Source organism: Thamnophis sirtalis, unplaced genomic scaffold (genome assembly GCF_051295495.1).
Source record: "Thamnophis sirtalis isolate CommonGarterSnake01/CBP01778 unplaced genomic scaffold, rThaSir2_p1.2 scaffold_10, whole genome shotgun sequence".
Taxonomy (NCBI): Eukaryota; Metazoa; Chordata; class Lepidosauria; order Squamata; family Natricidae; genus Thamnophis; species Thamnophis sirtalis.
The window spans coordinates 27,432,979-27,455,766 of record NW_028261390.1 but is presented as its reverse complement, the minus strand read 5'-3'; the positions used below and the strand labels follow the sequence as shown (position 1 = coordinate 27,455,766).

The 22,788-nt window shown below is 36.0% G+C and overlaps 1 protein-coding gene across 3 annotated transcripts; it reads right to left on the bottom strand.

Annotated features, from left to right (window-relative positions):
* Nucleotides 1-85: 85 nt before the first annotated feature.
* Nucleotides 86-22,387, bottom strand: PRMT9 (protein arginine methyltransferase 9). Of its 3 annotated transcripts, XM_087724322.1 has the most exons (14): nt 22,023-22,387; nt 17,477-17,690; nt 16,745-16,893; nt 15,133-15,369; nt 14,428-14,595; nt 13,450-13,552; nt 13,123-13,229; nt 12,336-12,528; nt 10,480-10,663; nt 6,969-7,662; nt 5,711-5,864; nt 4,434-4,556; nt 1,361-1,572; nt 86-712 (listed from the first exon to the last, which is right to left on the bottom strand). In XM_087724322.1, the coding sequence occupies exons 2-14, from the start codon at nt 17,660-17,662 to the stop codon at nt 643-645; spliced, it is 2,580 nt and encodes an 859-aa protein (XP_087580448.1). In that variant the 5' UTR covers nt 17,663-17,690; nt 22,023-22,387; the 3' UTR covers nt 86-642. The 3 variants fall into 3 exon arrangements, with proteins under 3 accessions (XP_087580448.1, XP_087580449.1, XP_087580450.1); XM_087724323.1 differs by lacking the exon at nt 86-712 and having other exon boundaries at nt 778-1,572; nt 22,028-22,387; XM_087724324.1 differs by lacking the exons at nt 86-712; nt 1,361-1,572 and adding an exon at nt 4,297-4,359 and having other exon boundaries at nt 22,028-22,387.
* Nucleotides 22,388-22,788: the final 401 nt, after the last annotated feature.

The window sequence follows — 22,788 nt, the reverse complement described above, 5'->3', positions numbered from 1 at the left end:
AACCTTGTTGGCTCTAATGATCGATCTGAATTTCCTTGATACTGGGCTGTAAAAGAACCCAATAAATTATTCTTAATAGCGTCTTACATTACTTTACTAATATTATTCTGCTGCCTCTTTATAATCTAATATTAATATGTAAGAAATGAGTAAAATGCACGCCTTTGTTCTTAACTTTCAATCCATCTGTTCTGCTGCAATATGGAGATATTGTAATATTTTTTAGTATCCTTTTTTTTCCTCTGCGCTCTACTGTATATTCTGATTTTTTCTTTTGTTTCCCTTGCATTTCTTTTTCCTTTCAGGCTGGTTCCTGGTAACTTTGGTTTCTCTTCTGTACTGTTCATTGCATCATTTCAGCTAACTTGTCAGCAAATTCCTAAGCAGATCCACTTGCCACTGTGTAAGTGCAAACACAACTATTCCACTTGCCCTTTATGCTTCTCACATAAGAAAAAGGAAGATCTTGCTGGTTAAGCTCTCTCTCCAGCTGATTTGATCTTTTATGTATAAACAGTTTATAAAATATAGCCTGTTTTTAAATGTCCATAATATAAAAAAACAATTTAGGACTTTATATTAAGAAATGATATTTATTGCATTTTGGTCAGTTGCTCTTGTGAGTTGAAACCTTTAAAAATTTTAAAAGTTACTTGAGGTTCCGGTAGCTGCTATTTTGAGTACATCTGCAGATGGTGCTGGCATGTAGATCCTTTTTTAAAAATAGGAAATAGTTTTAATGGGAATTGACAAAAATATGCTAATAAAAGAAATGACTATTGGATGAGCTACAAAATAATTATATACTCTGCTCTTTACTTTGTATTCTGTATTATAAAATAGTTTTGAACAAAACATTCTTTTTTCCCAATCAGGAAACAAATTACAAACATTTATTGGTTCTCTAAAAATGAAGACTTATAAATACACTAGAACCATTTTAACATCAAACATCAAGGTATTTTCTTCATTATAAAATTAAGGGGTACCATTTCATGTTCTTTAGGGCTAATGATCTAAAAAACAATTTTTTTGCCAGTTAATTCACTATTTTAGTAATCTGTAAACATGTAAGAAAAAGCAGGCATATTGTAGAATCCCCATTTAATATATTTTATACTTTTTATTTAGTAATTTTATACAATATAAAAAAGCAATGCTTCAAGTCCAAAAATCTAATAGTATTTTTTTTGCAATTGAGAAACAATGTTTTGCAACATTATAAAATGTTCTGTTCAGATTAACTTCTTCCACAAATTGAACAAGTATCTTAAACATTTTAGCAAGATTATTACTATATCATAGAACATAAATTTGGAATGTAGACATTCAAATCTAATTAAGAAAAGCTGTATCTTACTGTTTTACTACCACACTGATGTTGCTTTTATAATACTGAATACTTAGAATAAGCTTTTCTCCTTCTTGAACCTGAATGGGTTTATCAAGCACAATGGCAGCTTGTTTCCAGTGAGATGACTTGCTTGATGTATCCAAAACAATATCATTATCCAAATATACATGATACCAAAATGGAATACCAGTCACTTGACCCGATTTACGAATCTCAACCTATAAAATCAATGTGTGTGAAATTACTGTTCAGCAATAAACTATTTTTTTTTATTAAATTACATGAAAATATTTCTCTTAAGGAATGTATATAACGTGCACAAGTGCATGTCATTTTGCCATTTTATGGCTTGTTAACATGCTTCTGAATGAGGAAATATAAGATCCAAATTTCATTAATGATTTTGTATAAAAAGATGGAGAAAACACTTATTGAATTGGGTGTGAAAAATAATACCCTAGAATAGGGAAGTCAAAACAATATTGATGTATTTAGAAAAATGAGGTGAAATTAACAGAATGAAAGTCAGCTGAAACAAGCAGAAAGTTCTGGGAAAACATACACTGCTCAAAAAAAAAGGGAACATTTAAACAACACAATGTAACTCCAAGTCAATCACATTTCTGTGAAATCAAACTGTCCACTTAGGTAGCAACACTGATTGACAATCAATTTCACATGCTGTTGTGCACATGGAATAGACAACAGGTGGAAAGCATAGGCAGTTAGTAAGACATTCCCAATAAAGGAATGGATCTGCAGGTGGTGACCAGAGACCACTTCTCAATTCCTATGCTTTCTGGCTGATGGTTTGGTCACTTTTGAATGCTGGTGCTTTCACTCTAGTGATACCATGAGACCGAGTCTACAACCCACACTAGTGGCTCAGGTAGTGCAGCTCATCCAGGATGGCACATCAAGGTGAGCTGTGGCAAGAAGGTTTTGCTGTGTCTGTCAGCGTAGTGTCCAGAGCATGGAGGTGCTACTAGGAGACAGGCCAGTACATCAGGAGACGTGGAGGAGGCCGTAGGGGGGCAACAACCCAGCATCAGGACCGCTACCTCCGCCTTTGTGCAAGGAGGGACAGGAGCACTGCCAGAGCCCTGCAAAATGACCTCCAGCGAGGTCATTTATGTGGCTGCTCAAACGGTCAGAAACAGACTCCATGAAGGTGGTATGAGGGCCCGATGTTCACAGGTGGGGGATGTGCTTACAGCCCAACACTGCAGGACGTTTGGCATTTGCCAGAGAACACCAAGATTGGCAAATTCGCCACTGGCATCCTGTGCTCTTCACAGATGAAAGCAGGTTCACACTGAGCACATGTGACAGACGTGACAGAGTCTGGAGACACCGTGGAGAACGTTCTGCTGCCTGCAACATCCTCCAGCATGACCGGTTTGGCAGTGGGTTAGTAATGGTGTGGGGTGACATTTCTTTAGGGAGCCACACAACCCTCCATGTGCTCGCCAGAGGTAGCCTGACTGCCATTAGGTACCGAGATGAGATCCTCAGACCCCTTGTGAGACCATATGCTGGTGCGGTTGGCCCTGGGTTCCTCCTAATGCAAGACAATGCTAGACCTCATGTGGCTGGAGTGTGTCAGCAGTTCCTGCAAGACGAAGGCATTGATGCTATGGACTGGCCCGCCCGTTCCCCAGAGCTGAATCCAATTGAGCACATCTGGGACATCATGTCTTGCTCCATCCACCAACACCACATTGCACCACAGACTGTCCAGGAGTTGGGGGATGCTTTAGTCCAGGTGTGGGAGGAGATCCCTCAGGAGACCATCCGCCACCTCATCAGGAGCATGTCCAGGCATTGTAGGGAGGTCATACAGGCATGTGGAGGCCACACACACTACTGAGCCTCATTTTGACTTGTTTTAAGGACATTATATCAAAGTTGGATCAGCCTGTAGTGTTTTTTTCCACTTTAATTTTGAGTGTAACTCCAAATCCAGACCTGCATGGGTTGATTTCCATTGATAATTTTTCTGTGATTTTGTTGTCAGCTCATTCAACTATGTAATGAACAAAGTATTTAATAAGAATATTTCATTCATTCACATCTAGGATATCTTATTTTTGTGTTCCCTTTATTTTTTTTGAGCAGTATATATAAACACAGGCACAGGATGATGGATACATGACTTAATAATTCTTGGAAAAAAAGATTTTGGCATAATAGTTGATTGCAAACTGACTATGAGGCAAACAATACAATTTTTGGCTGTATCAATAAAGGTATCACTTCCAAATCATTAGAAGTAATAGTTTTATTCTATTTTATTAAGGTCAAACATATCAAATATAGTGTCCCTGGTTTGAGAACAATTCAGAGAAACTGGAACTTATTCATAGAGTAATAATGTAGATTATTAGGGAACTAGAACTAAATCCCATGAACTAATGCAGTTGGCCATGATAAATCTTGAGGGCTAACAGTTCAACCCATTCGCTCAGGCAGATGATAAAACTCTATGGGATATATTCAAATAGAGCCTAGATAGCTATCTATCTGGACTATTTTACTTCGGATTCCAGCACTGAGAAAGAGGTTGGACTCAATCTAAAAGCTGTTGCTTTTAAAATGATTTTTTTTTGGTAAATATACATATTTTGCTTAAGCTGATCTAGTAAGTACCCCATAAACTACAAATTAATATTGGCAAACTAATGAGATGGTTCTATTATCAACATCTCAGCCCATTTTTGTTGTGTTTTATATTTTGAAAATGTTTTTAATAATAGTTACATGGGAACTGTTTTTTTTAATATTGTTGCATGCTTTATTGAGTCACTTGATTTGTGAGATGGGCAGCTATATAAATTTGAGAAAAAATAAGAATGCAAGCAATCAAGCTGTACAAATTTTTGGATACCTATTCTGTAGTGTTGCTTTCTGCTTAGAAAAAAAAGCAGCTTAATAAATCTTCACATAAGCAATGGCAGTTAAACTAGGGAAAGAACAGAGAAAATATGCCATATACCTGCAAACTTCTATCAAACATGAGAATTTGTGAAGAAGTAATTGAGAAGCTGCACATCAATTAATTTATATTTTGGAGACTTACCTCAACTTCAGTACTGCTGTTATTGAAGTAAGGATTCATGAGATCCACTCGCAGAAGTTCTACTGAGTTGCTTAAAGGTACATATGGGAGTGTGGAGAGATCCAAAAAAATGCGGATAGGCACCTGAAACAGAAAGTTTTAAGATTCTATGTTCCATCCTGACATTTATGCATACTTTTAAGTCTTAAGAATTTATGTGGCTAAAACTGTTGATATTACATCTATATAATGTAAATATGTCCCTGTGCCAATTTACCATACTGATAGTTGCAAAATAATTGTGAATTGTACTACTTTGACAAAATTCAGAATTCCAAGGTATTACAATTAAAATAGTACAAAATAGTTTAGAATTAAAGCCTGTGCTGACTCAACAGTATATAGTTAGTATAAGAATTAAGAACTGTCTCCTTTAAGAAGGTACCCCACGGGAGATATAACTTTTTAAGGGAAATATCGGCAGGGATGCCTTGTGGGAAATGTAGTTCCATGGCATGTGACCACATCTGTGTTCCCTGATTGGATACTGCCCCCCCCCCGGGAAAATTGATTTATGACCGGACGCTCTGTGAAGAGTTTTTGGTGTTAATTGAAAACAATGGGGCAAATGCATGTTTCCTCATCCCTGCTTCATCAGAGGAATGGAAAAGCATAGTTTTTTCACATGGCGCAATGGACAGATCAAGGTCAGATGTATCTTAATATTGAACTATATGTTTGCTACTTAGAATTCCTGTTAATAAATTGATCTGAGAGACACCAATCCTAAAGCGTGAAGTTTAAAGCTGACTGGCCCCTGGTTGCACGCCGGATCCAGAACAAAGCCAATCAAGTTCTAATGGCAGAAATGTATGGAACAGTAGAAATATATATTGCTAAAAAAGTGAACATTAGTTACCAACAGGAGTTGGAAACAGGTGGCTAGTTTTATTTTGAAAAAAAACAAAAAACCCAACTATTGAAACCAACCATATTTCCATCAGCTTCTCATAAATTGTATTTCTGTTGCATTATCTTATCACTGTATGCTTGAAGACTGTGTGACAAAATATTCGAAGACTTTTCATATATACATGCTGATTATGGCTTAATTATTTTCTTTAATCTATTTTTTAATTTTACAATAAGCAGCTTTTCAAATTCAATTTGAATTTGTATCCAGAATTTTCAGATAGAAATAGGATCACACAGAATTGAATTGTCTTGGATTTTTTTTCCTGGCTTCTCAAAATTTGAAGGACTATTTGAATATAGAAAAATGTAAATTGTTTTCAAACCTTGAACTGGTTGATAAAAGGTGCTATGTTGAAACCAAGTGTGGGATCTGTCCCTTGAACAGCAGATTCAAGAAATAATAAATTAGATTCTACAAGCATTCCATATATTTTCACATGGTCTGGGAATATCTTTCCTCCAGAGTGAAGCAGACACCTAAATATAAAAATGTGAAGTGAGTCTAAAAAATATTTAAACTTTTCAGTTGTTTAACAATAGCATCAACTTATTTGTTTCTTTTATATTTCTAAACTTTAATTATGATACTAAAACAGAAAACTGGCAAAAGTATACTTTTTAATTTGTAAAAATGTCAGCTTTGTTGTTATATTGAAAACAAATTCTCAGATTTTATTTATTTATAAAATGTATAAGTTGCCTATTACGTCAATGTAACTCTGGGCAGCACATAAAAAACAAAAACTAAACTCTATAAACTAAAAACATAAATAAATTAATATTTAGGTGAAAATATGTAGCATGAGTTAAGCAAAATGCATTGACTGGTCATTAAAACCCCAACTTTTGATTCAGATCTGGCCATGTACCGGTAATTCTGCAACATTGAAAAAAACAATAGCAAAATCATTAGTTTAAAAATTTAAAACTAGACAGAATAGTCATGTCTCAGGTCTCTTTGATTAAACAGCATCATTTAGTGGTGCTTAGGAAGTAACAAATTACTTAGGATTTTGTTTTATACAACAAAATTGTATACATGATGTACAATGACAATAAAGGCTATACTATAGTGAAGTTTCCTTTTTTTGTTGCAGCACCTGTCTTTCGGAAAAGCTAGATGTATGGTTCCTATCCCAGTGATATTCTAAAATGGGTGTGAAACTCAGAGCCTGTGGGCCAGATGTGTCACGCACTGGCCACCCTCACTCCCAATTTTGCGAAGGGAAAAAAAGTCATGATATGTCACATGATGCCACGAGTTTGAACCCCTGCTCTAAAAGGTGCTGAAAACCTGACTATTCTACCAGGCCTTGGAAAATGTTGGGTGTTAAGCCTCTGCAGGGTTTTTATATGCTATGAATATTTTTACCCCAGACAACTAAGATCTTTGTTCTTTTAATACTATTTCTTGCTTTTAAATTTGTAAGCTGACCAGAGTGTGATGGATTTAGTCTCTAAATTGTAAAATTTAATCAAATATGAACCTACTGATAAGTATACTTTTAATAAATTACAAATTATATTTGTCATGTAACTGAGTGATGCAATAAAATCCAAGAAAATTGTTTCTTACATTACCTAGATATTGCAGCTTTTTCCATCACATCCTGCTGAATTAAACCAGAGGTTTCTATGACATCCAGTATTATAATATTCCATAATTTGTCAGACTTAGGTCTTTGTAGTACCTTGTTTTCATCTTGTAGATGTCTAAGCCAAAACTCTAATATTTCTCTGGGAAATTGGTTGGCTTCTGAAATCAAACTGAGAGCTACTTGGTGGTGGTCTTTTTCAACCGAGCTGTATGCTTTAACTGCCCCAAATTTACCTGCAATTACTGGCAAAATTGAAAAGCCTTCTGATACATCCAATATATACAGAGGATCAACAGTTACAGAATTTTTGCTCTGGTTCTTTCCAAACTCATGATGGTGACCAACCACATCCATTGAATGTGACTCTTCATGGTGGCTGAATGATGACAACACTTTTCCTATTGCGATTTTAAAGCATTCATGATACTGCATATTATTTAATAAAGCAATTTCAGTGGATTCTAGCATACATTCTTGGCAGACATTTTCCAGTGTGCTTGCTGTCTGAAGACTGGCTAGAGCACTACAGAGTTCAGCTTCGCTATTCTTCTCCTTCAAGTTTCTTTCAACATCCATTTCATATCCTGGAGTCTTAATGGAAATTCTTTGAATCCTTAGATAGCAGTCATGGCAGCAAATTTCCATTGCAACACAATCTCCAGATTTCACAGAATGATCTGTAAATAATAAAGGAATGACAATTGAAATACAAACTAATGCTATTCAAGTGTGTTTTGTAAAGTATTTAATAAAGAGTTTTCTTCCACTTGTTGGCGAATATAATTCATCTGTAAAACGTAATGCAGTTCAATAACACATGACAAGCAGCTTTCAATAAACAGATCTACGCAAATATTTTACGCAATAAACAGATCTACGCAAATATTTTACGCAATAAACAGATCTACGCAAATATTTTATTTTAGCCATTGCTTGAGTATATTTATATAATATTGAGCCAAAATTAGTTATTTATAAAGAATAGTGTACTTAGTAAATAATCCATCAAACTATCTAATTTGTAGTGATGTTCAAACTCAGACAAGTAATGGAAACAAAAGACCAAGTTGAATCTAGACATCACAAGTTAGTATTAGTGTAAAAATTACTTCAAAATCATATTTTAATGAAGTAGTTTAAAATGATAACAGCAAGGAAAAATGAGAAATGGGATGAGAGGCAATTAAACAGGTACTTAGCTTTATAATCTCATTCTTTTTGTGGCATTTGCATTTCAGTCTTTATTCAGGATAACCACCCAATTGCCATAATCCAATTTCAACTTAATTCCGCAAGAAATGGAGCAAGCACAAAGGACTATTATATTTATTAAATAATCCATTATAGAAAGCTCCAGGCATTACTAGAGGTTAGGCCTATACTAACCGCTTACTGAGCTATAACCAAGATTGCACAGTTTCAAAGAAAGCTGTTTCAAGAAATGGGTCCTTAAAGTGCTTCAATTAATTTGTATACACATGCTATTCAAAATTAACAATATATTCCTAAACACATTTTCTTGAGTTTAGATTAAGTATGTTTACTATCAGATTTCTGTGGCTTCTATCTGAGTGATATTTCGGAAAACCTTGAAGGCCTGATTGTTTGCCCAGGTCTTTAACTAGATGGGTGCAGTTTGTTGCTTTCCGGGTTTTGTCATGCTTGTATTTTGAGTTCACTATTTTATTGCTGTATTGGTTTTATTGTTTTATAATCTCATGCTTAATGTGAACCATCCAAAGTTGTTGGCAACCAGCCAGTGTAAATAGGAATAAAACAATTATAACTTTTTTTGCTGACTAAAAACCAAAAACCTAAGTTATGAATAACTCTAATCATGAATGAAAAGAGATTATAAAGTTCCAGCTACATACAAGATTGAGTTAGAAGTAAAGAACATTGAGAAAAGGGAAATCTATTTCTCAGTCATTCCAAATTCTTTATCACTATCTTGAGTCCTAACGAAATATTTCGTTATGATTGCTCTTACTAAACCTATTCTAAATCTACAATCTTAACTTCATAATTCGATCAATAAATGACACTAATCTATTTCTGTAAAAGCAATGAAATCTTAATATGTAGCGTGATTAAGGAAAAATGACAATAAAATTTAGCTTAATCCAAGTCACAAGAAGATGCAACTCAAAACAGAAGGACAAATAGACTGTTATATAGGGTAGAAAATAAGCCTTAAGTGCAAGAAACTTAAGGCTCTATAATTAGGGATACTTATGATCAGTTCTGAAATTCTTTTAGTTATAGTTTCCTACCATAATTTAGGTAATAATAAATATTACTTATTATTACCTAAATAATAATTATCTAATTATTAATAATAAATAAACCTGCATAATGCAGGTAATTTTCTACAATATGTATTCTTATTTTATAGATCCCCAGGTATGTTTTAGTTTTACCTGAATAGGTGAAATTTGACAAGTTCACTATTTTCTACGGTGGAGTTGTTTATTACTTTTTTTCTTTTTCTTTAAAGAATAAAATTGTAGATTATAGGTTAAGTTCGGTTAAATCAGGTCCACTATGTGGAGTGTGTCTGGAAAGAGAAGAGAACTGAAGGTATCAGCTATATGTGCAAGGCACCTCAACAATTGACCTGATTAAGAATGGTAGGCTGAAGCTAGGTTACTGATCACCTCACTCTCGGGGAGAGGATTTATTCTTTTATACAGAAAGCATCATCTTCTCTTGGAGGTTTTAATCCTTTGAAGTTAGATAACATCTTCAAAACAAAATAAAAGAATAACAGTCAAAGGTAAAGTCTAAATTATTTAAATTACCAGAAGGCAATGATAAGTTAAATAATTATCCTTATATTCCAGTGTTTTGGTTCCTTTGGTTGGGGAAAAAGTCAAAAGAAAAACATTTTCTTTCATTGGAGAATAAACCCTGTTGGAGTCTCTTTTCTTTTTTTACTATTTCAAGTATCAGAATATCTAAAATTTGGCATGCTCTCCATAATCTGTGAAGCATGATGACTTTTCATTGTTCTCCTTCAAATATATGTCTATGTGATAACATAGATATACATGTGTGCAACTATGTAACATAAAGTCACAGATCTACACCAAAGTCCCAAAGTTTGTGCGGCATTTATTTGACTGATTTGATGTCTGGATGCTGACAATACACCAAAACAATTTTTAAAAATAGCAAAAGTCAAACAAGTAACAGAATCAGATTCAAACAAAAAAGAGAAAGCAGAGCAAAATGGTGAACCTGGCAACACCCTAAACAAACACCAATAATTGACCTCCAACAAATGGGGCACCAGCCACCCTGGGAAAACATGGCTCTTTAAAATGCTAACAGAGTAGGTGCTATATAGATCTTATTAAGTTCATGTAATCAAATGACATTGTATCTACGTATAATTTATATGATTAATTTCATTTTTGTCCATTTTAACCCCCCCCCCCCCCAAAAAAAAAGAGAAAATTCACTCTTGGTTTTAAATAGAATGAAAGACATACCAAGGAGACCTTGTACAGGATAGACTGCTTGCTCCCAACACGTGTCCACATTTGGACTTGTAGAAAGAGTAAGTTCATCATCAAGGTGCAGTGTAAACCAGACTACAACAGCATCTAGTATTCCATCTTTAATAATGGGTATATTTATCTTAGATGGTTTACTGGTGGACAAATTTTTTAGCTCCTGGTCAAGTATAAAATGAAAACATGACAGTAAATTACAGTTCACTGTTAATCACTTTCTATCCCAGAACATATTTTATTAAATATTTGCTTTTCAGAACTTCACAAATATAGATTGTATTACAAAAAAGTAAATAGTAATAGGTCAAGTACAATATGTAATGAATTTTTTAAAAAAAGAAATGTAAACAATTCTTACTCACATTCTTAATATTGTAGTAGATACATTGCCATATAAAATATGATCCAGTTTTTTCCAAGGAGTATAGAGCTATACCTAGAGCGCAACTATATAGTAGTCTCTAACCAACCTTGGTTGATTTGGGAAAGTTCTGCAAGGTTGAAATTACTTATAACCACTAAGAAAAACCAAAGCTGTAGGCTAAATTGTAAGTCAAAGGAATATTCCCTAAGAAGATAGCAGCCTAATATTTCTGTATTGTTCCTCAAAAAACAAGAGATGTGTTTATGGAGACATTAGAAAAATGTTACTTTATTTCTCTGAAGAACATCATAACCAGCTGAATGTCTACTAATAAAACAAATATACTGATTATAAAATCCAGCTGAATGTGTACAAACAAAATAAATATATTGATCTGAGAAACCTGCATAACCAAAGAATTGTGCTACTAGATTAAAGATGTTTCAACTGGTGAAGAAAGCTACAACAACTCAGTGACAATGATACTGACTGACTATATTATTGACTGACTATGTTGACTATACAATAATACCTGGGTTCCCAAATATAATTTGCATATGCCATTATTTGACTGTCTTCAACCAGGGTGGGGGGAAAACACATCTAATTGCAATAAGATTTATGCTGTACTTCTAGATGTTGAAATATTTCTCATAAAATCTACTTATCTACCTAAGCTGAAGTGTTCTGCTTTACTCCAATTATTAATCTTAGATGTCAGGTTATGAGTAGGTGGATCTACTGATGCAAACCATTATGATTCCCATTTAAACATATAGTAGAGTTACATATTATGATGTTGCCTCTATGACTAAGAATAAGAACCTTGCTTATGATAGAGAAAACATTCATCCTCTTTTAAGGCTGATATTGGCTCATACTACATGCAATGATTATAGTTACTTTACATATTTTTCCCTTCAAAGAAATAAATGACTTGGTACAATTGTTTGAGCTTTCAAATTATTATTATTTTTTAATAGACAATGACCTGTACAAATCTTCCATTACTTTATATTTTAGGTGTTTCCACCTCCCTGTTTCTCTATGCCGAAGTTATATTGTTGATTAAGCTTAAATTTTTTATTCCACAATTTTACTTTGATTAAATTTTGCTTTAAATATAAGAAGTGATTTAAGTATCTCTTTTATTTTAGCAATGTTAGCGTCATTAATACAATTAATATCAAGAGGTAACAGTAGTTGCATGCCCAGAAAATGCTATTGTGATAGCTCACAAATAGATTCTACAAGATTAGGACAGAATTGAGTAAAGATCAGTAAAATTTTACTTATTAAGTCATTCATCTAAAACATGCATACAATGCTACTAATAATCCAAATATGACATTCGGATAAATGTTAAAATATTGTATGGAATAAATTTATCATCCTAATGAAATTCATTTTTCAATTCTATAATAAAAAAACTAGTAATTATTAGTATTTTCTTGTGCCAGTAAATTACCTGCAAATTATTAAAATTGACTGTCAGAACTTGAAAAATGTCTGTTAGAGCTGTATAACCACCAGGTATTCTGCTGAGTTTTTCAGTAGTATAAGGTTCAAGGGTTTCACTGGACTTTAGAGGAGCAGAAGTTGGACTGCAAAATTTCAGTGTTTCTGGCAAACAGACACCAGCAATTTCTTTTACCTCCACTCTGAAAAAAGGAAATGATAAAAAATATAGTTGACAAGACAAATTGAAGCATACTTTCTTTTCATTATAAATAATTTATTCTTCAATTAGATATAGTGTTTTGCATGTTAAAAAGTCTCATTTGGAAGTTTTGATAGCTGAAGAGCTGGAGGTTAATACAACTGTTTGGACTTTCAGGTAAGATCATGTTTACAGTAAGGATGAAATATCTTTTTCCCTCAAGTCTGTTGTTAGAAATCTGATTTAGGTTATCTTTACTTAAATATAGCTGGTGGGAGTAGATTCCAGAAATTGGGAGAAAAATGAAGATATCCTTTCTGTTTTATTCATAGTAAATCTCTCTGACTAGGATAGGTTAGGATTTCAATCTCATGTGCAAATCTAATCATGATTTGTAGGAATATACAGTACTCGACTGGACTTTAACAGACCATTTTCCTTAGCCTTCCATTTTCCACTCATTGTCTTCAAGTAGCATAATTTGTAACTTGTACCCCTTAATATATTGTAAACCAATGACATTATTTAAAAGTAAAGCATTTTCTGTTTTTTGTCTAAAGAGTAAAGATTTTTTCCCCAACAGAAAAAAATATACCTATGATGTCTGCGTATCTCTTTGCATTCCACTGCCATGCCCCACATAGTAGCGCCTGCTGGAATAACTTTACCATAGTTTTTAGAATTATCTTTACCATTCTTGGGCTGTAAAATAGATTAAAAATGGTGTAACAAGATTTATTTACTGATCATATATTAAGAAACAACACTCATATTTTAGCTTATAGAGCGCAAAAATGTCCAAAAGCAACTTTTCAGATTAACAAAAATTTTGTACAGGCATAAGACTTCATGAACTTTATAATATAAAAATAATGTATCTTTTTTATCACGTCTTAGATTGTTAAGATACTAAGATACTAACCTCTGGTGGTAAAAGTAAGTGTTCCCAAGCATGAATCAAACTTTCTACAATTCCCTCACCAAATAATCCAGAATCTACTGTTTCGGTGATAACAAGGGAAACTCTATTAAAGATAAAAATATAGTTATAACAAGAAGTCTTAAACAGTTCAAAACTTAAATTCAATTATTCAAAATTAACAGTCCTTTCTTAGACAACTGAGTTGGGATCATCTCGCAAGTGAGCTTCTTCAATAAAATATGTCCCTTTACTTCTTATGTACTTGCTCTCAATATTTTAATATAAAGTACCAAAACAGCAGTAGATGTTTGAAATTGGAGGCAAGATGAAAACACTGTAATTGGAACCTTTTTTACTTTAATTTTACATAATATAATTTTATTTAAATTGTTCTTTAGCTACTAAATTCAAAATAAATTATTGTGAATTCAGTATACCAGCTACTGAGTAAATATACTTCAGCTGCAGAATACAATGCTATTGTCAGGTTTCCTAAAAATGCTGTAATTGATTCATGAGTATCGAGTCAAGTTTCAATACAAAACTAGTCATTTATTAGGAGCATTATAGGCAAGATCTTTTCGCAGTCAGATCTAAGCTTTGTTTGAGTTATAGCTGACATTTACCCCCGTTCCTTCCACCCCTCAGTCTGTGTCATAAATCATATTCCCCAATGAGGTGCATCCCTCCCAAGCCTACTGCAGTAATCTGAGATCCGACTTCAGCTGACAGTATTCTTGGAATGCGCTTCCCCCTTCTCTTACTATGGCAACGTTAGGTGTTGACAGCTATTTCATTATTTACATTAAAATCAGTAAAATATTGAAACTTAAAAAAATCAATTTCAATAGAAGATAACACTTCATACAATATTTGCTCTTGCTATTTTGGAAAATATGAATAATATTATTCATAATGTTAGCAATGAATACAATATTACTTTAATTCAAAATAACAGAACAAAATATAAGATACAACCTTTCAGGTATGTGCTTTGGAATTTCTATATCAAAGGATTTCATGTGAAGAAGTTTGATTTCTCCATCCAAATTGTTTGCAGCTAGCACTTCACAAGCCAATTCATACATGGTCTTTGACAATTCACAAGCATAGACAGGAGATGCGCCAGACTTTTTAGCTAGCATACTGAAAAATTAGAAGATATTCCATAGATTTTTAATTAATTTTTTCATTAAACAAAATACTACTAATAATTTAACTTTCATGCAATTTCTGTATAAAATATTTAATACTTATTTTTAAAAGACCTGGGGTGAGCATAAAATTCAAGTAATAAGAAATAATGTCATTAATTTCTTAAAACCTTTTTAAAACAAGAAAAAAGCTAGTTGTATCAAACACCATTTTAAACCAAAATAAAACCAGGATGATGATGAGTCTTGTTTAGTTGTAGCCTCTCCTACTTTATTTGCTATGGAGATAGACTCTGAAACTTTGTAACAGATGGGAAGGCCAGGATAGCTAAAAACAAAACTGTAAAAAAACAATGTATTCAATCCTGCCACAAAGGTTGTGAGGCTATAATAATTGAAGCCTCTTAGCATTTGTTTGGAAGTATTCTAATAATATGCCAAGTGAGTGCCATTTGGAATTTTTTTTTTGTATTGAACTTGAATCATTGAAATAAACATGACAATATCTGTATCATAATTTTCAACAAACCTGAGAATTCCCGTTCCTGTTCCAATATCAAGCACACTTCTATAACCTGAATGAACTGCTTTCTGAATTGCTTTTTGATACAGAAAGTTTCTACTGTAATCATTAAGCATAATGAAATGCCACCGTTCTACCACCCAGTTGGCAACCCGATAAAAGTTCTCCTTTGCATCAGGAAAGTCAGGGTTTAACTTCACAGCTTTATGAAAATATGCAGCTGCTTCATCTCTGAAGCCCAGCCTAACAGGAAAAAAAATACACAATCAATAAAAGCATAAATGTTAAATTTTTGGAACAACACAACACTGAGAAAAATCTATATTTGTAGTGTGAAGACATATAGCAGTTTAAATTATAGAAAAGTACAGATGATAATTATGGTTTACTGTTAGAAATAAACAAGTGACACATGTACTGTGTAAATAAATCTACAAGTGTTTACAGATAAGTAAACACTTACTTAATGACTGCCCTGTTTAGTAATTGCTTGACATTATAACAGTGTTGGAAAAGTAAATTTATTACTAGTCCTTGCACTTATGATCATCACGGTGTCACATGAACCAACATTTGAGTGTTTTGTAACCAGAAGACGCTTATGAGTACTGCAGCATCTTGCGGTCCCATGATTGCAATTTGTGCTTCCGACAAGGAAAGGCAATGGAGAAAGAAGCAATAAAATCCAAGTTGTAATCACATGATATTTTGCTTAATGAACATGGTAACTCACTTAATGACCACAGAAGTGAGATTGAAACTCTATCACAGTGATGTGATGACTTATTTAATTACCATGTTGCTTGGTAACCAGTTGCCAGTCCCAGTTATGCTTAAGCAAGAACCACCTATATGATAAATTATCTCAATAATACTGAGTCCAAATATAGGGTTTGCCTTGTGAAATCTTGAGTTGATAACAAACTACTGAGATACAGAGTTATTCATTTTCATTATGGAAATTAGCCTGGGATAAACAGAAGATCCCTATACAAAAAATAGTCATAAGGATGAATCTTAAAATTAAACATAAAATACAATGGACACCAAGAAGCAGTCTAGAAATTATATTTAATGATACCTTTGCATTAAGATCGTGATGGCAAACCTATGGCACGCATGCTGGCGCGCACACTGTTGCCCCAGGTCAGATGGCCGTGGCGTTTATTTCGTGAGCTTCTGTTTCACTATAAACAACGAAACAGAAGCTCACAAAAGAAAAAGATCTTACCTCTTGCTGCACTGCCGGTGTTAGGATGCCCCACCAGCAAGCTGGTTTTTGGATCTCTGCTGCACATTCATGCCCAAGTGCATGGCCACATTCATGCACATACACCTTTCAGTTAGGGCATTTATGTGTGCACAATTTGGGCACTCGGTATCTAAAAGGTCCGCCATCACTGTATTAAGAGTTTACTTTAATGAGTCTGAGCTAACAGACAAGAGAGAACTGCCAGACTCATATGATTGCAAAGTAAATACTTATACATATAGAATTAAGAACACATATTCAGTTAAAACCTTTGTAATATATTTACACTGAAGTTCCTTGACTTAGAAACTTTATGTGCATTAGAATATTTAGTCAAATTATGGCTAATTAAGTATAATTTCACACCTGAAAAGATGTTCCCCCATACTGTTGTATATGACTTCATCATTAGGATATAATTCCAGGGCATGCTCATAGCAATCAAATAAATCTTGAATTCGTGCAAGAGAATCCAGTTCTTCTGCCCATTTAAAAAGGGTAAATTGAAATGTTTCCTAAAAAAATGAAAAAAATGTTCATAAATTTAGGGATTTTTATGCAATATATCCAGTAAGTAAATGTACATCTGTGGGTTGTGTGCCAGTTGCACACATTCCTGGACGGATCACATCCACCCAACCCACTAGAGCAGGGAGGCAAAGCGTGTTGCATGTCCCGTCTCCTGAGGACATATATCTGGCGAAGCCCAGAAAAAAGGCCTTCTCTGTGGTTGCTCCCTCCCCTTTGGATTAACTCTTCAGAAATTAGATTCGCTCCCACTTGAGAGCCATTTCATAAGGCCCAGAAGCCTTGTTGTTGCCAGCGAGTCTGGGAAACCCAGAATGAGACGGAGCCCATCAAATGGAGATTTGAGCATGTGTTGTCACTGTGGGTGGATATTATTGGTTTTTTTAAATACTTTTTATTGTTTATAAGCAGCTATATAGGTGGCTACCTAAATTTTCAAATAAATAAATAAATAAATAAATGAGTGAGTGAATAAATAAATAAATAAATAGCACCCAATGACCAGTGTAGTATACATGCAGCTCACATATTTATATAGGTTAGGGGAAATATAAGCAGAAAATCTCTCACCTTAACATCATTTTTAAATTCAGGAGCTATGTTTAACACCAAGAGATAGTGAGCATATGCAGTTCCAAAGTCCTGATTCTCCAGACAATGTTGAGCACTTTGCAAGGATCTGGAGACTAATTCACGCCGGCCACTTTCTTGACTAACTTTGTGTCTATGCCGAGATTTGATTTTAGTGTTAGGCATTTTTAATTAAAAGCAGCTCCACTTTATCCTGCAAAGATAAAATTAGCCTTTATTCTATGATTATGACCAAATTCTATTATTTTATTATCATTTTAAAAATCAAAGTTATTTTGTCCCCACTGCAATTATTCATAAAAAAAGGATCCATAGATTAATTTGTACTATTTTGAACAGTATTGCCATTCTGTTCCTAACAATAGGAATGGAGAGGACTCAAAATATAGCATAATTCCTGTTTCTGTAAATGCAAGAATGCAAGACAGTGATTGTCTTTAGAATATCATTTATGTAAGAAAGATACCTATTAACTTATTTAGCTTGGCTAGCAGTATTGAATGAAAATAATCCAACAGTTGATTTGTAGTTCAGATAGTCCTTTGTTTATTATGGCAACTGGGATTGGGATTGCTGTTGCTAAGTGATGAACTCATAAAGTGCAATATCATATGGCAGATTCATTTTGTGATGACAATGATGGTTCCCACTATAATCCCAAAATGCATAGGTTGCGGAAAACATCTCCAGGTAAGGGCTGTGGAGGTGCCTAGGGGATGGCAGTGGACCTTGGAAGCCCTGTGCTGGCTGTGCGCGAGTGAAAGAAGTTAGAAAAAGATGCGGTGCCATGTGAGCGAAGATAGTCTGAGAAGGGAGTCTTGCCCCCCCCCCCCCCCTCAGTTTTCATTTGCTTACTGGCTTTGACTTTACTTATGTAAAGCAAGGGCAGAATGTTGCAAATAGTAATCATGTAGCTTCGGGGCACAGCAACTGTCACAATTGCAAGTTGGTAACCAAGTGCCTGAATCATGTCACCATGAGCATTGTGTAATGGCCACAACTTTGAGGACCAGTTATAAGTATCACTCATTTAGGCTACGGCAACTATCACTGAATGAATGCTTGTAATAAAATTTTCATGTAGCTTGAATTTGAATTCATATTCAATATACTTTCATTGTGAGCTTTTCCATCAAATCTAATCAATCTTTATTCTGTCATAAACCATCAAATAAAACACAAGAGTCAGAATTAAGGTAAAAGGAAAAATAAATATCTAAAATGTTAAGTGTTAATACTTTGGGGTACATTGCAGATTATAAAACAGTACTTGGTCAGGGAAATAATATCAGATCCAAAAATAACATTGAGATAAAAGAAATCTGAATGACCAGGATATTTAGTAGGGAATGCAAATAATTCGGGATCAGCACTTGCAGAGAAAGGGCAATACAAAACAACATGTTCCATCAGCTCAATTATTCCTCTACAACATGGACACTGTCTCTGATGAAAGGGGATTTTTTCTTGGTATCTTCCTTCAGTAACAGCTGTTGGGAGTGCACTGAATTTGGCTAAGAATAACATTGATATATCTATCTGGTTAGAGAAGTTATGCAGAGTATCCAGGGGTGGGTTGCTGCTGGCATTACTGCTGGTTTGGCGTGCAAAATATTTTGTGCACACTCTTCGCTTGTGCGTCAAATGCATGCTCTGCATGCATGTGCATTTGCACCTAAAAAGGTCTGCGCATGCACACGTTAGAAAAGGGGGGGGGAATTGCAATGAAGATTGTTCTGCACATGTGCAGAACCGAAAATCAAGATGGTGCCACCAATAGAACCAATTCAGGGATATGGCAGGCCAAGTTACTACCTTCTCGGCTGAACTGGTCCGAACCGGTAGGAACCCACCTCTGAGAGTATCTGAATTGTGGATATTTCTGGAAAATTTGCTTGCAGCTTTAAATCAATGGCCCAGCTTTTGTGCTTAAAATGTTAAGCAAATTAGCCCTAAACTCTACTATTATTAGCTGCATCAAATTACGTGGCCATCATGTTAGCAAAATATATTAAATGAATAGATTAGAAATCACTAAAATCTGTTCAAGGAATTTCAGGAATCTTTGAAAAATACCCAAGCCCGGCCAAAGAAATAAATTGATTAGATTATGTGATTAGGGTAAACCCAGTGTCTTCTTTCCGGATCGATTAAGTGATCACCTTTTATGACCCAGCAAGCAAAGTCAATGGGAAAGCCAGATTCACTTAACAACTGTGCTACTAACGTAATAACTGCAGTGATTCACTTAACAATTCAGGCAAGAAAAGTCATAGTAAAACTCACTTAATAGACTTAGAATACCTTTGTCATTTTAAATGTACATTAATCAGCATAACCAATTTCATTGTATTTAAGTACAATGACAATAAAGATTATACTTACTTATACTTATATTCATACATTAAAATGCAATTTTGTTGCATACAACTCTTGAAGGGTCACCGCCTCCAATATCTGTCTCACTTAACATAAATTTTTGGCTCAATGACTGAGGTCCAGCCCCGAGTAGAATGGGTGTATGTTGTGGCTTTTTAAATCTATGTTTCTGTGTTTTTAACGTTTCTATTTTTTAAATGTATTTGTTGTAAGCCGCCCAGAGTCCTTCGGGATTGGGCGGCCTATAAATTCATTAAATCTAATCTAATCTAATCTAATCTAATCTAATCTAATCTAATCTAATCTAATCAATTGTGGTCGTAAGTCAAGGACTAACTATACTGAAGATAAACTGAAACATGGCTTTTAAGCAGTGACGTGTGGTGAGGTTTATGGCTGGTGAGGCAAGCAGGCAAAAGCCACCCTGCTGCCCCGGCGCTATGTCCAACATACAGGCATCCCGCCTCTATGTCGGACATAGCGCCGGGGCGTCCAAGGGAGCAGACCCGGGAAGATCGCCTGCTCAGCTTCGTACACTTGTACCAAAGATAACGCGCTCTGTGACAATGCCCGGGTGATCCCGTGCACCCTATCGCCCGACATTACCTCCCTGTAAGCAGGCTGTAAGCACTTGAGAGGATGGGGGGGGGGGCATGCTTAACGCTGGATCGCGCAGAGGGTCTGGGGTGGGCACACCGTCCATCCAGCGGGAAGATCCGCTGGGATTGCAAAGGGAGCCGACGGGATGGAGGAGGAGGAAGCGCGGGGAAGGGGTGTCAGAGTGGGACTAGAAGCTAGATCCCTCTGCGTGTTTCTCTGAACGTAACGCCATCTGTTTCTCGGCGGTGGCCATTCTCCTCTGCTGGAAATTGTCACTTTGGTTGACGGGGGAGGACAGACGGGATAGGTAACCAGGTGACAAACGATTCCCCAACTGGCTCCCGTGCTGTTAATCTCTTCTTTTCTTCCCCCCCTCCCATTTTGCCTCTAGCGCTGGAGCGGTAGGGCGGCTTTTGCCCGCTTTCAAGAAAGCTTTCTTGAAAACGGGCAAAAGCCGAACTGCCACCACGGTGCTATGTCCGACATAGCGGCAGGGTGGCTTTTGCCTCTAGCACTGGGGTGGCAGGGCGGCTTTTGGCCACTTCTTGAAAGCAGGCAAAGGCCACCCTGCTGCCCCAGCGCTAGAGGCAAAAGCCACCCTGCCGCTACATCTAACATAGAGCCGTCCCGGCTCTATGGTGGACACAGCACCGGGGCATCCAAAAGCCCTGCCGCTGTGTCCGACATAGAGGCGTCCTGCCTCAATGGTGGACACAGAGCCGGGGCGTCCAAAAGTCCTGCTGCTATGTCCAACATAGAGGCGTCCCGCTATGTCCCAAAGCCCTGCCGCTATGTCCGACATAAAAAAAGTGCCAGCCCATGCGCCAACAGTGGCGGGTAAAACACACACACACACACACAAACACAAATTACTTACAATAATACAATTACTTACAAATTACATTATGTGGAGTTTTAAGACATACTTTTAAAGGGCCAGAGTAGATCTGGTCCGAGGAGACAACAAATTGTATTTTTCCCAGCAGCAACCAATCTGCCCTTACTAGATAAATAAATAAGACATATAGGCAAGACATGTTTTATAGGTATTAACTATTTGATGGAATTACATGAAAAGTGGTCCCAAACTTTCTAAGATTTAAAACTTTAAAAGTTAACATCAATACCTTAAATTTAAATTATATTGGAATACAGAAACCCGAACAACAAAAGCTCTTTCAGTATCCTACATTGTTTTTAAAAGTGAAAAGGGATCGTAGGGAAGAAAAAGTGTTGGGAACATTGCTATGTATAGCAATATTGTATAGAACCCCACGAAACTACAAAAGGCAGAATATAAGGCTAACCAAAGCAGTGCAATAACATGTAAAGTTTGAGTTTGTGAGGTTAACAAGACAACCACCTTTGCGCCTGGCATTTTCAATTTTCTCGTGAAAAGATGCTACGTAGTAACTCCAGAGCAGAATTCATCATTGGGTAAATCTACCAATTTATTATTTGTTCAGAAATGCTAGTCTTAGATGAAGGCCTTCGCACGCAAATCGCCCTCCCGCCCCATGCAAAAACGAAGGACGCGGAACCTTACTTAACCTTTCAAACTGTTCACAGTTCAAGGCGAAGAGGAAGGGGACCAAGATCTCCGCTTCTCGCTTACAAAAAAAGCAACGCCGCGTGGAAGACCCTCTCTCGTGCCATACATAGACGCGTTTACGACAGCCAGTGTAACGTTTCCGAATAACCCGCACTTCGCCAGAGCTTCCTCGGACAACACTGGCAGATTCCGGAAAGAGAAGCAGCCCAGGCAAGAGGGGGAATCAGGGCGCAACCGCCCACTTTAACAAGCACGTTCTCCGCTCCACCTCGATCTCTCACTCCCTCCGCGCTGCGCGTTGTGGAAAGTGGAGCTCAGAAAACCCGTCCGCTTTTAACGAGGAGCCGGCGGAGGCCTCTGTGAGGCAGGGAAAAGGGCGGCGCCATATGCTGCGTGGCCTCGCGGCGCCTGCCGTCGTCACCGTCCTCGCCGCCGTGCTTAGGAAAAGAATGTGGAGGTCTTAGTGCCTCTCTCTCTCACGCACAGTACGGTTCTACGTGCGTCGATCCGTAGTTGTATTTAGTGACTTATTTAAGGCTTATTTCTCGGTAGATTCGCACACGTATACGCGCGCGCCGCCATGCACGCTCATACATCAACCCCCAATGGAAGGGACTTACTCCAGAGTTTTAGGGTGTACCTTCCAGGATGAATTAAAATTGTAGGGCTACCACCGGTTGCGAGAGCGTCTTTATTTTTTATTTTATTTATTTCGTCAAGCATGTATTGGATAACCTAAGTATAAACATGATTTTGGAAA